At 40.1% G+C, this 17,873-nt stretch overlaps 1 protein-coding gene across 1 annotated transcript in view; it reads left to right on the forward strand.

The window, feature by feature from the left end:
* The window catches only part of EGF (epidermal growth factor), a 107,184-nt gene extending 89,712 nt beyond the window's left edge, over nucleotides 1-17,472 (forward strand). The window contains 4 exon segments of the mRNA XM_036920873.2: nucleotides 11,643-11,760; nucleotides 14,576-14,678; nucleotides 16,624-16,820; nucleotides 16,822-17,472. Of these exon segments, the coding sequence (XP_036776768.2) occupies nucleotides 11,643-11,760; nucleotides 14,576-14,678; nucleotides 16,624-16,820; nucleotides 16,822-16,866 (463 nt within the window). The 3' untranslated portion in view covers nucleotides 16,867-17,472.
* The last annotated feature ends 401 nt before the right edge of the window (nucleotides 17,473-17,873 follow it).

A 17,873-nucleotide genomic window follows, 5' to 3' on the forward strand; every position in this document is an offset into this window, starting at 1 on the left:
TTCCACGGCTGGAAAACAGTGATTTACTTTCCATTGCCCCATTCCAGCCTTAGCCCCGATACCTGCATAGTTTATGGAGTTGTTACTTAACGTAATGCGCTTTTGTATTCCACTTTTTTCTCTTAGCTAACCCTGCTTCCCCCACTCCCCCACCCCCACCCCGTAGCATGCATGACTGATTTTTCATGGCTGCTATCCACTAAACTGACTTCCCACCAAGTATTAACTTTCGTTCAGTATCTTCCCTAATTTGAAGAGGTTTCTGGTCCTTGGATTTTGTGTTTATAACAATTTCAAGGTAAAGTTAAAAACTGTGGAAAAATTAATATTTATACATTCAGTTAACAAATACTACTACATTAGAGTGAAGGAAAAGGCACTATTTGCTCATTTTCCATTTTCTCAAAAAGTAGGACAGCATCTCCCACTATCATCAATATTGACAAGTATTTTCTGCATTGTTATAGTTTGTGCTGTAAAAAATCAGTAAGTCCTGACACTTTGGAGCTGAAGGGGACTTTATAGATAATTATCTAATTAAGTCTCATCTTTTTATGGCTGAAGAACCTAAGACCCACTTCACTAATAGGTCCCAGTTGTCTGGGAAGGTACAGAATAACTGTGCCATCACCTGCTGATAAAAATCTAACCACACTTACTGGTACTACACAACCACTTAGGTGGCAGCTGGCATATTATGAAGAATTCAGCATACCATCCACGATGTTCTGGTCTGAGACCCTGGTATATGCTAGTGTAGTGGTTAAGAGCATGAGCTCTAGAATCAGACTGCTCAGATTCAACAGCCAGTTCATGCCTAAGGTACATCAGGTATGTTATCTAACCTGTGTTTTCATTAATTTCCTTTGCTTATAAAATGCGGACAAAGAATAGTAGTTATTTCAAGAGTTAGTGTGAGACTGAGTTAATTTAAGTCAGGCTTAGTGTAGGTCTGGCATATAGGATTTAACAAATATTATCTGTTGTAATTACTATGAGTTTCCATGAACTGTAATATTTCCCAAAAGAGTGACCTGTTCCAAACCCTTTTATATCTTGAGAGACAAGATTCTTAGGCACAAACTTGAAATTTTTTTTTTATTAAAGTATCATTGTTATTCAAACTTACGTTGGTTTCGAATATACAACACGGTAGTTCAACAGTTACCTGTATTATTAAATTCTCATCCCCTCTAGTGAGATCAATATCTATCAACATAGTAAGATGTTACAGAATCATTGACTATATTCTCCATGCAGTACTACTTTCCCTGGGACTAACTTTTATTGTGATTGCGAATTATTGTGCCCCTATGTCCCCCTCCCCCTTCCCACACATCTCCCCCAACACCTCCCCCGTGGTAACCACTAGTCCCTTCTCAGTGTCTATGAGTCTACTGCTATTTTGTTCCTTCTGTCAAATTTGGAAATTTTAATTCAGTGGTCCATTAGTAACCATCTCACTTTTTAGCCTGGTATGCAACTGATATCTTGTGTTTATAGAAAGAGTATTGAATAATCAACAGTTTATCTCATTGGACAAAATGCCAAAAGAAGAGTAGATGCTTGGCAAATAGTGCAGAAAAAAATAGAAGCAAGAAACTTAAGTCTGTGTGTGCTGTAATTGCTAAGTATATTTTCTTATTCTACTCGTTATGGAATAGTATGTTTTATGTTCTATTGACATTCTTCAGAGCTCTGGATTCAAAGTTAATGGCACATTGCTGGGTTTTTTTTTACTTATAATTCAAAGACCAGCTCAGCTGTTCAGTATAGACTTTATACATAAATATAGATGTCTTTGGCCTCTGACACCCACATACATAAAATAAAAAATGATAAGGACTATTTTTTCAAAAAGAAAACTCATTAAAAACCCCTTTTTTCTTTTTCCTGAAATGCATCAGAGTTGTAAAGTTCTTTCTGAGCAAATCTAAGGTTATTTATCTAATAGTTCTGCTCAATAAAGCTGCTTACCCCATTGCACAATTTCAGCTATGTGCTTCACTGCATTTGTACTATTTTGGTATATCCACTCTGAGAAGATCAAGTTAAAACTGCTAGTTTAAATATTGTTATACCACTAAAGTACATCAATAAATAGTCTTTAAGTTAGGCATGTCAGGTGATTTTCTTTACAGTTAAAATCAGTTGTTTCCCCCCTTGTCACTCCTTCCCTGTCTTGTCAAGATTAAATGTTCGACACTATTGTTTTGTATATCTCTCAAAATATCAATGTTTATGGAAATAAATAATTTTTTTTTTAAATAATTATTTTTTATTGAAGGGTAGTTGATGCACAGTATTACATTACATTAGTTTCAAGTGTACAACACAGTGGTAGAACATTTATATACATAATTCTAGGTTCCAGCTATCACCCTACCAAGCTGTTACAATATCTTGACTATATTCCTTATGCTATACATTACATCCCGGTTACTTATTTATTTTACCATTGGAAGACTGTCCTTTTTTTTTTTTTTTTTTTTTTTTTTTTGTGAGGGCATCTCTCATATTTATTGATCAAATGGTTGTTAACGACAATAAAATTCTGTATAGGGGAGTCAATGCTCAATGCACAATCATTAATCCACCCCAAGCCTAATTTTCGTCAGTCTCCAATCTTCTGAGGCATAACAAACAAGTTCTTACATGGAGAACAAATTCTTACATAATGAATAAGTTACATGGTGAACAGTACGAAGGCAGTCATCACAGAAACTTTTGGTTTGCTCATGCATTATGAACTCTAAACAGTCAGTTCAAATATGAATACTCATTTGGTTTTTATACTTGATTTATATGTGGATACCACATTCTCTCTTTATTATTATTATTTTTAATAAAATGCTGAAGTGGTAGGTAGATACAAGATAAAGGTAGAAAACATAGTTAGTGTTGTAAGAGAGCAAATGTAGATGATCAGGTGTGTGCCTGTAGACTATGTGTTAATCCAAGCTAGACCAGGGCAATAAAACATCCACGTATGCAGAAGATTTCTCTCAGAACAGGGGGGGTGAGGTTCTAAGCCTCACCTCTGTTGATCCCCAATTTCTCACCTGATGGCCCCCCTGCGACTGTGCCTGTCTTAGGTTGTTCCTCCCTTGAGGAATCTTACCCGTCTCTGGCTAACCAGTCATCTTCCGGGGCCATACAGGAAAATGTGAAGTTGGTAAGTGAGAGAGAAGCCTTATTTTTGAAAAGGTTTGCTTTTTACTTCTTTGCATATTTATGCCCTGTGGCTTCTATGCCCAAGCATTTGTCTTGAGGTATCTTTACCACTTGGAAGAATTATGATACTTGGTAAATTCGATATGAGGCACGAATTCTATTTAAGGGTTGTAATTAGGAAGGAAGAAGAAAAGCTATAGAAGTAGCAGGCAGAAGAAAACATGGGAAGATTGATTATTTCTTTGACATATCTTCTTGTAGAGTAACTTCAGCATGTATAGGTTTTAAACTACTAATTAAATTGCGCACACACATTAACATAATAGGAGTATAGTTACATAACCAAAGCATACCTGTAATTACCAGCCATCTCCAGTGAAACCAAGAAAACCAGTTAGGCACCTTAGGCATTTATGAAAACTCATCTATGATATGGTGGATATTGTCCAACTGAACTTGAACAGTCTGAGAGAAATCAGACAAATTAAAACAACCCATTCCTGGGGAATGTTCACATCCCTTATGTTCTTTTAACAGTAAATAGTCTGTAGTTGTAAGATTTTGGAGCGCTACAATTTGCACTTCTCCTAATTCTTGGTTGACTTCCAACAGTATAGATCCAGTCAAATTTGTGTTTTACCATATGCACAGGCCAGCTTAGATATCTCCTTCCTCATTCCCATGGCAAGTCCAGGAACTGGTGGGATGAGTGCATCTACAGCTGTAGCAGTGCGTGGATCTTTGTTGGGGTTTTTTGATGATCATCTTCTGGCATGAGTCTTCCAGAGAGTGCAGATGTTGGAAGTTCTTTTTCATATTGTATCTTAGTTCATTTTCGGGGTAGCCCAATTAGGCTTTGATCCTCTGTATAAACACAAACAGACCCTTTGCCTACACTTTTATATGCCCTTTATACCCTTGTGTAGAACTCGTTGGAGGTTACCACACAGGAACTTCCCTTTTTTTTTTTTTGCTTTGTTTTTGGTATCACTAATCTACACTTACATGACGAATATTATGTTTACTAGGCTCTCCCCTATACCAGGTCTCCCCTATAAACCCCTTTACAGTCACTGTCCATCAGCATAGCAAAATGTTGTAGAATCACTACTTGCCTTCTCTGTGTTGTACAGCCCTCCCTTTTCTCCTACCCCCCCATGTATGTTAATCTTAATACCCCCCTACTTCTCCCCCCCTTATCCCTCCCTACCTACCCATCCTCCCCAGTCCCTTTCCCTTTGGTACCTGTTAGTCCATTCTTGAGTTCTATGATTCTGCTGCTGTTTTGTTCCTTCAGTTTTTCCTTTGTTCTTATATTCCACAGGTAAGTGAAATCATTTGGTATTTCTCTTTCTCTGCTTGGCTTGTTTCACTGAGCATAATAACCTCCAGCTCCATCCATGTTGCTGCAAATGATTGGATTTGCCCTTTTCTTATGGCTGAGTAGTATTCCATTGTGTATATGTACCACATCTTCTTTATCCATTCATCTATCGATGGACATTTAGGTTGCTTCCAATTCTTGGCTATTGTAAATAGTGCTGCAATAAACATAGGGGTGCATCTGTCTTTCTCAAACTTGATTGCTGCGTTCTTAGGGTAAATTCCTAGGAGTGCAATTCCTGGGTCAAATGGTAAGTCTGTTTTGAGCATTTTGATATACCTCCATACTGCTTTCCACAATGGTTGAACTAACTTACATTCCCACCAGCAGTGTAGGAGGGTTCCCCTTTCTCCACAGCCTTGCCAACATTTGTTGTTGTTTGTCTTTTGGATGGCAGCCATCCTTACTGGTGTGAGGTGATACCTCATTGTAGTTTTAATTTGCATTTCTCTGATAATTAGCGATGTGGAGCATCTTTTCATGTGTCTGTTGGCCATCTGTATTTCTTTTTTGGAGAACTGTCTGTTCAGTTCCTCTGCCCATTTTTTAATTGGGTTATTTGTTTTTTGTTTGTTGAGGCGTGTGAGCTCTTTATATATTCTGGACGTCAAGTCTTTATCGGATGTGTCATTTAAAAATATATTCTCCCATACTGTAGGGATCCTTCTTGTTCTATTGATGGTGTCTTTTGCTGTACAGAAGCTTTTCAGCTTAATATAGTCCCACTTACTCATTTTTGCTGTTGTTTTCCTTGCCCGGGGAGATATGTTCAAGAAGAGGTCACTCATGTTTATGTCTAAGAGGTTTTCGCCTATGTTTTCTTCCAAGAGTTTAATGGTTTCATGGCTTACATTCAGGTCTTTGATCCATTTTGAGTTTACTTTTGTATATGGGGTTAGACAATGGTCCAGTTTCATTCTCCTACATGTAGCTGTCCAGTTTTGCCAGCACCACCTGTTGAAGAGACTGTCATTTCGCCATTGTATGTCCATGGCTCCTTTATCAAATATTAATTGACCATATATGTCTGGGTTAATGTCTGGATTCTCTAGTCTGTTCCATTGGTCTGTGGCTCTGCTCTTGTGCCAGTACCAAATTGTCTTGATTACTATGGCTTTATAGTAGAGCTTGAAGTTGGGGAGTGAGATCCCCCCTACTTTATTCTTCTTTCTCAGAATTGCTTTGGCTATTCGGGGTCTTTGGTGTTTCCATATGAATTTTTGAATTATTTGTTCCAGTTCATTGAAGAATGTTGCTGGTAGTTTCATAGGGATTGCATCAAATCTGTATATTGCTTTGGGCAGGATGGCCATTTTAACGATATTAATTCTTCCTAGCCACGAGCATGGGATGAGTTTCCATCTGTTAGTGTCCCCTTTAATTTCTCTTAAGAGTGACTTGTAGTTTTCAGAGTATAAGTCTTTCACTTCTTTGGTTAGGTTTATTCCTAGGTATTTTATTTTTTTGGATGCAATTGTGAATGGAGTTGTTTTCCTGATTTCTCTTTCTGTTGGTTCATTGTTAGTATATAGGAAAGCCACAGATTTCTGTGTGTTGATTTTGTATCCTGCAACTTTGCTGTATTCCGATATCTGTTGACGTAGTTTTGCGGTGGAGTCTTTAGGGTTTTTTATGTACAGTATCATGTCATCTGCAAATAGTGACAGTTTAACTTCTTCTTTACCAATCTGGATTCCTTGTATTTCTTTATTTTGTCTGATTGCCATGGCTAGGACCTCCAGTACTATGTTAAATAACAGTGGAGAGAGTGGGCATCCCTGTCTAGTTCCCGATCTCAGCGGAAATGCTTTTAGCTTCTCGCTGTTCAATATAATGTTGGCTGTGGGTTTATCATAGATGGCCTTTATTATGTTGAGCTACTTGCCCTCTATTCCCATTTTGCTGAGAGTTTTTAACATGAATGGATGTTGAACTTTGTCAAATGCTTTTTCAGCATCTATGGAGATGATCATGTGGTTTTTGTCTTTCTTTTTGTTGATGTGGTGGATGATGTTGATGGACTTTCGAATGTTGTACCATCCTTGCATCCCTGAGATGAATCCCACTTGGTCATGGTGTATGATCCTTTTGATGTATTTTTGAATTCGGTTTGCTAATATTTTGTTGAGTATTTTTGCATCTACGTTCATCAGGGCTATTGGTCTGTAGTTTTCTTTTTTGGTGGGGTCTTTGCCTGGTTTTGGTATTAGGGTGATGTTAGCTTCATAGAATGAGTTTGGGAGTATCCCCTCCTCCTCTATTTTTTGGAAAACTCTAAGGAGAATGGGTATTATGTCTTCCCTGTATGTCTGATAAAATTCCGAGGTAAATCCATCTGGCCCGGGGGTTTTGTTCTTTGGTAGTTTTTTGATTACCGCTTCAATTTCATTGCCGGTAATTGGTCTGTTTAGATTTTCTGTTTCTTCCTGGGTCAATCTTGGAAGGTTATATTTTTCTAGGAAGTTGTCCATTTCTCCTAGGTTTCCCAGCTTGTTAGCATATAGGTTTTCATAGTATTCTCCAATAATTCTTTGCATTTCCGTGGGGTCCGTCGTGATTTTTCCTTTCTCGTTTCTGATACTGTTGATTTGTGTTGACTCTCTTTTCTTCTTAATAAGTCTGGCTAGAGGCTTATCTATTTTGTTTATTTTCTCGAAGAACCAGCTCTTGGTTTCATTGATTTTTGCTATTGTTTTATTCTTCTCAATTTTATTTATTTCTTCTCTGATCTTTATTATGTCCCTCCTTCTGCTGACCTTAGGCCTCATCTGTTCTTCTTTTTCCAATTTCGATAATTGTGACATTAGACCATTCATTTGGGATTGCTCTTCCTTTTTTAAATATGCTTGGATTGCTATATACTTTCCTCTTAAGACTGCTTTTGCTGTGTCCCACAGAAGTTGGGGCTTAGTGTTGTTGTTGTCATTTGTTTCCATATATTGCTGGATCTCCATTTTGATTTGGTCATTGATCCATTGATTATTTAGGAGCGTGTTGTTAAGCCTCCATGTGTTTGTGAGCCTTTTTGCTTTCTTTGTAGAATTTATTTCTAGTTTTATGCCTTTGTGGTCTGAAAAGTTGGTTGGTAGGATTTCAATCTTTTCGAATTTACTGAGGCTCTTTTTGTGGCCTAGTATGTGGTCTATTCTGGAGAATGTTCCATGTGCACTTGAGAAGAATGTATATCCCGCTGCTTTTGGATGTAGAGTTCTACAGATGTTTATTAGGTCCATCTGCTCTACTGTGTTGTTCAGTGCTTCCGTGTCCTTACTTATTTTCTGCCCAGTGGATCTATCCTTTGGGGTGAGTGGTGTGTTGAAGTCTCCTAGAATGAATGCATTGCAGTCTATATCCCCCTTTAGTTCTGTTAGTATTTGTTTCACATATGCTGGTCCTCCTGTGTTGGGTGCATATATATTTAGAATGGTTATATCCTCTTGTTTGACTGAGCCCTTTATCATTATGTAGTGTCCTTCTTTATCTCTTGTTACTTTCTTTGTTTTGAAGTCTATTTTGTCTGATATTAGTACTGCAACCCCTGCTTTCTTCTCACTGTTGTTTGCTTGAAATATGTTTTTCCATCCCTTGACTTTTAGTCTGTACATGTCTTTGGGTTTGAGGTGAGTTTCTTGTAAGCAGCATATAGATGGGTCTTGCTTTTTTATCCATTCTGTTACTCTGTGTCTTTTGATTGGTGCATTCAACCCTTTAACATTTAGGGTGACTATTGAAAGGTATGTACTTATTGCCATTGCAGGCTTTAAATTCGTGGTTACCAAAGGTTCAAGGTTAGCCTCTTTAGTATCTTACTGCCTAACTTAGCTCGCTTATTGAGCTGTTATATACACTATCTGGAGATTCTTTTCTTCTCTCCCTTCTTGTTCCTCCTCCTCGATTCTTCATATGTTGGGTGTTTTGTGCTGTGCTCTTTCTAGGAGTGCTCCCATCTAGAGCATTCCCTGTAAGATGTTCTGTAGAGGTGGTTTGTGGAAAGCAAATTCCCTCAGCTTTTGTTTGTCTGGGAATTGTTTAATCCCACCGTCATATTTGAATGATAGTCGTGCTGGATACAGTATCCTTGGTTCAAGGCCCTTCTGTTTCATTGTATTAAATATATCATGCCATTCTCTTCTGGCCTGTAGGGTTTCTGTTGAGAAATCTGACGTTAGCCTGATGGGTTTCCCTTTATAGGTGACCTTTTTCTCTCTAGCTGCCTTTAACACTCTTTCCTTGTCCTTGATCTTTGCCATTTTAATTATTATGTGTCTTGGTGTTGCCCTTCTTGGATCCTTTCTGTTGGGGGTTCTGTGTATTTCCGTGGTCTGTTCGATTACTTCCTCCCCCAGTGTGGGGAAGTTTTCAGCAATTATTTCTTCTAAGATACTTTCCATCTCTTTTCCTCTCTCTTCTTCTTCTGGGACCTCTATAATACGGATATTGTTCCTTTTGGATTGGTCACACAGTTCCCTTAATATTGTTTCATTCCTGGAGATCCTTTTGTCTCTCTCTATGTCAGCTTCTATGCGTTCCTGTTCTCTGATTTCAATTCCATCAATGGCCTCTTGCATTCTATCCATTCTGCTTATAAACCCCTCCAGAGTTTGTTTCATTTCTGCAATCTCCTTTCTGGCATCTGTGATCTCACTCCGGACTTCGTCCCATTTCTCTTGCGTATTTCTCTGCATCTCTGTCAGCATGTTTATGATTCTTATTTTGAATTCTTTTTCAGGGAGACTGGTTAGGTCTGTCTCCTTCTCTGGTGTTGTCTCTGTGATCTTTGTCTGCCTGTAGCTTTGCCTTTTCATGGTGATAGGAATAGTCTGCAGAACTGGGACGAGTGACGGCTGGAAGTACTTCCTTTCTTGTTGGTTTGTGGCCCTCCTATCCTGGGAGAACAGCGACCTCTAGTGGCTTGTGCTGCGCAGCTGCGCGCAGACAGGGTTCCTGCTTCCTGCCCGGCTGCTATGGAGTTAATCTCCGCTGTTGCTGTGGGCGTGGCCTGGCTCGGGCAGCTACTCCAAAATGGTGGAGTCGCGTTGGAGCAGGAGCTGCTGGGAGGCTATTTATCTCCGTAAGGGGCCTCCCTGCTCCCTGCAGCCCAGGGCTTAGGGTGCCCAGAGATCCCGCATTCCCTACCTCTGGATTAAGTGACCCGCCCTGCCCCTTGAAGACTTCCAAAAAGCATCCGCCAAAACAAAACAACGCCCACCAAAAAAAAAGAAAAAAAAAATTTTTTTTAAATTAAAAAAAAAAAAAAAAAAAAAAGGTGGTCTTTCGTTTTTCTTTATTCTCCGGTGCCAGCCTCAGCCCTCTGCTCACCGGTCTTTCTGCCCTGTTTCCCTAGTATTGGGGTCCCTATCCCTTTAAAACTCCCAAAAAGCGCTCGCCAAAACAAAATAGCAAAAAAGCAAAAAAAAAAAAAAATGGTCGCGCGCTTTTCTTATGCCCTCAGTCGCCCAGCCTCCAGTGCCTGCTCACTGTTCTTGCTGCCCTGTTTTCCTAGTATCGAGTGCCCTGCACTCTGGCCCGAATGGCGGGGGCTGGGTGCTCGGCAGCCCTGTGCTCCGTCTCCCTCCCGCTCTGCCTGCTCTTCTCCCGCCGGGAGCTGGGGGGAGGGGCGCTCGGCTCCCGCGGGGCCGCGGCTTGTATCTTACCCCCTTCGCGAGGCGCTGGGTTCTCTCAGGTGCGGATGTGGTCTGGATATTGTCCTGTGTCCTCTGGTCTTTATTCTAGGAAGGGTTGTCTTTGTTATATTTTCATAGATATATGTTGTTTTGGGAGGAGATTTCCGCTGCTCTACTCACGCTGCCATCTTCTGCCCCTTCTGGAACTAAATAATTTTTAAAGTATTGTAATATTATTAACTTCATAAAACTTGATTTCTGGGGAGGACCCCCTTGTAAGAGAATAAACAGAAAGTATTCTCTCACAATTTGTAACTTTGGTACTATTTATATTAGTACTTGCTTCAATATTTTCCTTGATACTTTTGATTAAAGATAATGACAACTTATACCATCTCCTGGTACCATCGGTCACACTGAATTCACAGTTCCTGGGAGGGGTTTTCCGAGCAGCCCCTATTTTTCTTATCATTGTTCCCCAGATGTCCCAGGCCTATTTGACAGAAGATTGCACTCCTAGAGGGAATTAGGTCTGCCCAAGAGACACAGTGCTGTTTTGGAATCTTGAGGCTGGCTGGTGGCCTTCACCACCATGTTTCCTTTATGGCCTTCCCTTAAATGGCTGCTTCGTACTTATGTACTTGTCCCTCTCCCTCTAGAGGCTACTGTTTTGGGGACAGGGATCCCACCTTAATGGTAGATTTTCCTCCTTTTTACCCCTCTTTCTCCCTAGAACTTGACACCATGCCTTGTATAGACTTAGTGCTTAATGTTGACCAAACCAATAAGGATTTCTAAAACTGGATTTGGAGGCAGGGGACCTAGTCTATTTCCTAGCTTGGCACCTGTGAGAGAGTATTCTTGGGTCTTCCACTTCTTGTGTTCTTGCCTCTAATGCCTCTGAGCAGGAGATGGCAGCAGGCCAGTGGAAGAAGCCTGCACTTTATATCATAATGATCTAGCTCCAGGGCTGCCTTTGGTAGCTGTGTGCCTTCCAAGGGGTGGTTCACCGCTACCTTCCTTCCACCAAGTGAAGTTACTATGGTCTGCATCCCACAGTTGCTGTGATTACATTATTTCCATGGACAGCCCCCCAACAACAGTCAGTCCATAAGGTAGAGATTTTGTTGGTATTGTTTTCCCCATTGCTATATCCCTAGTAATAGAGCAGTGTCTGGGATATAGTTAGTACTCAATAGATGCTCATGAGTGAATGAATGCATGGCTTCCCCCACCTGCCACCTCACACACATCTCACAGAACCTTGAAAAGAGTGAAACATCAACTGAAATTTTTTGTAAAAAAGAATGCCTTAAAAACCCAAAGTTATGCTCCTACTTTTCTTAATATTTATTCTTTTCCGAAATCTCAGTAGCAAAAGCAGTTGTCCCTGAGCATCACTGAGTGGGCTAGTGGTTGTGTATTGTTTGGGATTGTCTCACATTTTGCCTTTATCTCAGGACTCAGAAGATGCTATCAGAAAATCTGAAGAATCCTTACGAAGAGTCAAGCAGAGAAGTGAGCAGTAGCAGGCCTGCAGACAGTGAGGCTGGGATGTCCTCTTGCCCCCAACCTTGGGTAAAGTGACCATAGTACATGCACAAGAAATTGGGTTAATATTAAGCCCAGTTCATTTTTTTCTCATTCTTCACTTGAGTTTAAAATATGGGAATCTATTATAATTTCCAGCAGGTGTTAATGTTAGCCCATACCACATCAACTGGGAAAGTCCTGGGAAAGCAGTGGATATGGGAAATTGTGTCTTAAATTAATCATATGGGCTAAAATAGTGCCATAATTTAATGGTACAAGAAATTTATGGAATCTTTTCTTATCATGTAGCTTACATTTTTATGTGTTACATGAAAAGCCTTTCCCTATTTTTAGGTGATCCTTTTCAAATGCATGTCTAAAAAACCCCAAGATTAGGCTCTAATTTTCTTAATATTTCTTGTCTTCACACAGAAATTTTAAGTTCCTAAACTTCAGCAGCAGAATTGTTACCTGATTTAGCAAATAAAAGTACAAGACACTTAGTCGAATTTATGCTTATAGTGAATGTTTGGATTTAAATTCAAACTTAACTGGCTGTTCTAGTTTAATTTGGCATCTATTTTCCCTGGAACCCTTTATGTATGCCAAAAAGCATAGTGTTTAGAAAGTTCAAAATGCTTTCTCGATGACCCACTCAATAACTGGTCTGGGAACACTAGAGGGCAGACTTGGGACAGGCTAAGCACTGTTGAAATTTGGGATATCCCTTTCCAGAAACCTGTCAGAGATAATCTGATTAGTCCAGTTTGTGCTGTTGGTATTATTTGTGGCATATATATTGGAAGTGACTGGAATATAGGGTGGTCCGTGGGGATCAAAGCCTGTGGGCAAATAGGGAAAAGGCTATTGGGAGAGGTTATTGAGGGGCAAAGGCAATATTTGAGGTCCTTCCCACATCATTCTCCCACTCCTTTGCCTACATGTCCCCATGCTTTCCCAGAGGACAGCTTTCCTGTGGCTGTGCTTTTGAATAACAGGTGATCATTTGTCCCTGCCTGTGGTAGGCATTCATTGCATACTTATTTTTTGGTTGAAACTTGAGTATGAAAATAAAATAAGGACTATGAAGTCGAGCCTGGCTCTCCCACCAAGTGGCTGTCTAATCTTCATCAAGTCAGATTCCAAACAGGGGTTACCCTGTTTCCTCCTCAGGACACCAAGGGGTTTGGATTACATGAGTTCTAAGATCCCTCTGTTTCTTTAGACTCTGTAAGTGTGTGGGTCTGGGGGCACTTAGCTGTAGAATGGCCTCAGTTCTTTGAGGTCTCATGATTTTGTGGACTTAATTACCCAGGATACATTTATCAGTCTACGTGGTATTTCATTTAGGTTTTGAGTAGCAAGTTTAATTCATCTTACTGAAATCATGAGGGAGAAGGAGAAACAATCTGTATCTAGTTTTTTTTTTTTAATTAAAAACAAAAAATACCTGTGGCTGTCATAAGTGGTTTACCAGCTCAGAGCTGTGGTAGGAGGCCAGGGCTGCTGAGCTCGTTGACGTCAACTGCTGCTGCCCATATCGGCAAGAGCAGGAGAGAGTCAGCCCCTAAGTCAGGAGGGGAAGCAAAACAAATCTGGTTCCATCAGCAGCCTCCCCATCTCAGGCCAGAATTCTGGGACCTACATTCTTATGGCAGAAAACATGTGGTTGGAAAATTTGCAGCATGGAGGCCTGGATTTTAACTTGACTGAAATAACGGGCACGTGCCTTTGAACAGTGGGTCGTGTACTGATTTTTCAGTATGTTGCAGCAGGGAGACCATTATTGAGGAGGATGCAGCAAAGGGCAATTAGTCTTACAGAAAATATGCAAATGGAAGCACATGCTTACGGGATTCACCCTTCCACTACCAACATTTTTCTCCCTAATTGACTCCACTTGTTTACTCCTTCCTACACTTTTCTCAAAGAGAAATATGAGCAAGAAGATTTTTTTCCTATACCCTGTTTGTCTTTGTACTTCTGAGTCAGGGGCTCCTTCCTGTGGAGGCGCATTTCTGAGCCAGTGGAGAAGCGCAGTGAGGCACTCCTGGGGGCAGTCCCTCTGCGGGGCCACTGGCTGGCAGGGAGGAAGGAGGGACTGCCAAAGGACACCCTTTGTCATGGCGTCTTCTTTTCTTTCCTTTTTCATTAATCTATTTTAATGTCCAATCTATCTGTGAACTCTGGACAGCCTGCACTGCAAATGCCCTATCAGTTGTGGTTAGTACAAATACAGACAAAAATAATATTTAATATATATTTTTTTACTAAAGAGAAGTGTCTTTTTCTGGGCTTGCATTTTCGAATTCTGGTTCCCAAACTGTTCAACCAAAAAAAAAGCATTTGGTGGATCCCTGAAAAATAATATTTGCACTATCAGTTATTGTTACCCATTAATGACCCCAAAGCATTCAGAACTCGACATGTTTAAGTGAATTGTATTACTAAACACATACACACACACACACATATTTGAAGAGTTGGGGCACATACGTGTATGAAATGTTATTGGCCTATGAGCTAGGCTTAAAACTTTATGGATTCTTTGATTGCTTAAACTAAAACAGTAACTCCCAGGGATCCATACCCCAAATCTGGGATTCTAGAATTAGAATACATTCTTCAGGAAAGGTATTGGTAGTGCCTAGGTATTTTAATAGACAGTAACATAAGGTTCCTAACTGAAAAGCAGATCTTTCATTAGCCAGAGAGAAATTTGACAGGTCCTTTCTTTCTGCTTATACCTTCCATAGGATGAGCATGATGGAGCCATAGACTTTGATTTAATGTATATTTAGATAGCTTATGAACTGTAACAGTGTTCTCTCTCTCCCTCCCTTCTTTTTGTTCTCTGCAGTTTGTGGTTTTAAAGGAACACGAGAACCTCAGGAATGGAAGTCAACCTGTGGTCCTCAAAGATGGCCAGGTGGCAGATGTTGGCCAACTTTCCCTGGAGCCTGGTGAATGGCTATCTTTACCTGGATCCTGAATATTCTGCATGTGAAAAGTCTCATCTAAGCACATAAAAATATAGTTAAATTTTATAAGCTATGTGAGCAGCTGGGCTGTACTGGAATGCCATAGAGCTTTAGAGAAATATATTTGGACTGGATACCTGCTTTATGTGAGGTTACCCATGTTCATTCAAAACTCTGATCCCATAGCACTATGTTAGGTCCCTTTGAGCAAACACACAATGAATGACTCCTTATTTTCAATTAGGGTGAGTCTTGAGGTCCCTCTTAGATTTGGGTCTGTATCGGTAGATGTAGGTGTAGTCACAGTGAAATTGTAGATGGCTCCAAGAAAATGTGTTCTGTGTTCTAGTAGAAAGGTACATGTGAATTTAAGTGGACCTACGGGGTTCTCCTGAGGAGTGGGGACTATTCAAGTCTCATCGGGGACTAGCCCTCAGCCAGATGCCTGACCACCTGTAAAGTCCAGCCAAGCCACTGGAGGAGGGGCCATAAAATCAACCCAGGTTCCCTGGCTGTTCTGTAACTCAGTCTGCTTCAGTTAGAAATGGAGTTAGGTATTCTTTGATTGTACTTTTAGCCAAGGGTTGTATTATGATAAGCACCTTGGGCTTGGGGCTTGGATATCATAGTCCTTTTTCATCAGTCAGAGGATAAGGTTAAACATGTTAAACATGTTTTGTATCATAAGGCCTTAGAAGGGTTCAGAGAAACTTTGAGCTAACAAAAAGTTTCTCTGCTAATGAGTGGGACTTCAGCTCCACTTACATATTCTGATATTTGCCCTTTCCATGCATGTATTACAACACTCTCCTCCTCAGGTTACTTATAGAGGGATCTGAGGACTTTGTTTTGAAAAAAATCACTCTAAATTCTCCTCATTCTTATGTTGCCATGTAACCCAACTTCAGTAGAACTTTATTTTCTGATTGGAGGAAGGCCCTGAAAATAAGGTACACTAAAGAACTGATATTAAAACTACAATAAGTATCATAGTTTTATATATAAGCTGTTACCAGGGTTATTACTTGGATAGTGAAAACATTCAGCATTTTCAAAAGCTTGGGTGTTTGGATGCTTATGAGTAGCATTATTAGAAAATAACAGACTGTCTTGTAGTTACATACTACCTTTTCTTGAGGAGCTGAAAACACATGGTTCTTTGTTACAAAGGTAATCCACTTCAGAGGTACATATAATTATGCAAGTTAATCAGTAGTACAGTGATTTTTGCCAGAGTATGGTTAAACACAAAAGAAGAGCTAGGGACTCAATTCACTGAGTACATGGGAATAGATTAGAATCTCTCTCTTTTTGCTCAGTCAACTGCAGACAATTTGACTTATTCATGTACCTGTCTCCCACTAGGGGTGATCACATTCCCGATCATGTCCAGCTGTCCCATAAACGCCTGTAGTGCAAGTGCACAGAGAGATCAGAGGTGAGGAGGTAGAGTGGAGAATGTGATAAAAGATCAAGACTGGCTTGGAGCCAATTCCTTCTCTGCTCCTGGAAAATCCATTAAAGCACAGGCTGTACTGTTGTGGATCCACAGAACCACATTCACTGACCTCTACCAACATCAGCTGGGGTAGATTAAGTTAGCACCATGCCAGGGTAGCAGAGTGCCTGCTAGGGGATAGGAGTGCAGGTGCATTTAAAAACCTGAGTCTGTTCTTAAGTCACTTATGGTCCAGATGGGGAGAAAGGAAGTGTACAGAGAAAGGTAGAGAGCTATGTCAGGCAGCAGAGTCCTCTGAATAATCTCAACCAAGCAAGAAAAAAGCTGTTTTTAATTGTGTCCAGACGGTTTGGGAATGGGTTCAATGTGTCTCACATTTCAGGCCTCCTCTCCAGCCTCTACTCTCACGGTCTCTCTTGGACATTGTGAATGACGTGAATGCTGAAATTTCTTTTTCCTTTTGTGTAGGGTCAGTGCAAGTGGTGTCCTGGATGAAGGAGTCCCAGATGTGCATGGGCACAGAGCGCAGACAATGCCTTCCGCTGCCCGGTGATACAGGCTCTTGTCCGCAAGCAGTGGGGTGTAGCTGCCATCTTCCCTCCTGTGGGGCACAGCCCACTGCTGTGGAAGTTGGGAAGCCACGTTCTCTTCTGTCAGCTAACCCATCATGGCAACAAAGGGCCCCGGATCCACCACACCAAATGGAGCTGACTCAGTGAAAACTGGAGTTCAGGAGAGGGTCCAGAAGCACACACTCTATTGATGGACAGTAGTGCTTCATTTCAAAAAGTAGAGGGAAAATACAGATTTTGGTTCCATAATCTCTACGACTAATCACCTAATCAGTGTTCTGAAGACAAATATGTAGTTGTGCTTTTGTTCTTCCTTCAAAGAGTCTCACTGCAGATTTCCAAGGAAGAGTAACTGGGAGAATCACTGAGTGACTCATTAAAAGCTGAAGCACTGTCAACGCAGAAACCGTGTGGACTGCAGCCGAGGGACATCTGGGGTCAAAGCGGGGAGTCACACTGACCGGTCAGCCACAAAGGAACTTGTTTTATCTGGACAAAATATTTATCTCAATCTTATGAGGTGGTTACAGTATTAAAATTACTGTTACAATACATTGTAAGCACTTAACATCATTTGTGAGGTCCATGTTTTGCAGCATGAATTATGATAAATTAATGAAAAATGTACTAACTTTGAAACTTATTTCTTCAGAATTAGATGGCTTATTTTTCTATTTTAAAATTTTTGAATGAAAACATTTAATTTTTAAAACATTACCCAAGAGACTTTGTTTCTCAGTCATTACTCTCCTTTGCCCCACGGAAAATTAAGTGTTTGCAAAGAATTTTTACTTATTTTCAAATATGAGATTGTAAGCAAATTTCCAGCTCTATTTTCATTATGAGCAATCAATATATTTTAACTATTTAAATAAAATCACTATAAAAACAAAAATATATTGTACACGTGGCTAAATTATACATTATAGTCTAAGGGGTTGATGCTAGAGTTGAACCAAAGTGATTTGTCAAGCTTGCTATTGTTACTCTTTTAAAAAGAACTTGAGATCTAATTATATAAAGTAAAATTTCACAACATGTCATTCCAAGACATTGTTACTACAAATTACACAATCTAATACCATCATTGTGGATTGTTTGGGGCTCTGAGTTATTCAGTTTATGCATTAACTAGTCCCTTCTATG

Source organism: Manis pentadactyla, chromosome 5 (genome assembly GCF_030020395.1).
Source record: "Manis pentadactyla isolate mManPen7 chromosome 5, mManPen7.hap1, whole genome shotgun sequence".
Taxonomy (NCBI): domain Eukaryota; kingdom Metazoa; phylum Chordata; class Mammalia; order Pholidota; family Manidae; genus Manis; species Manis pentadactyla.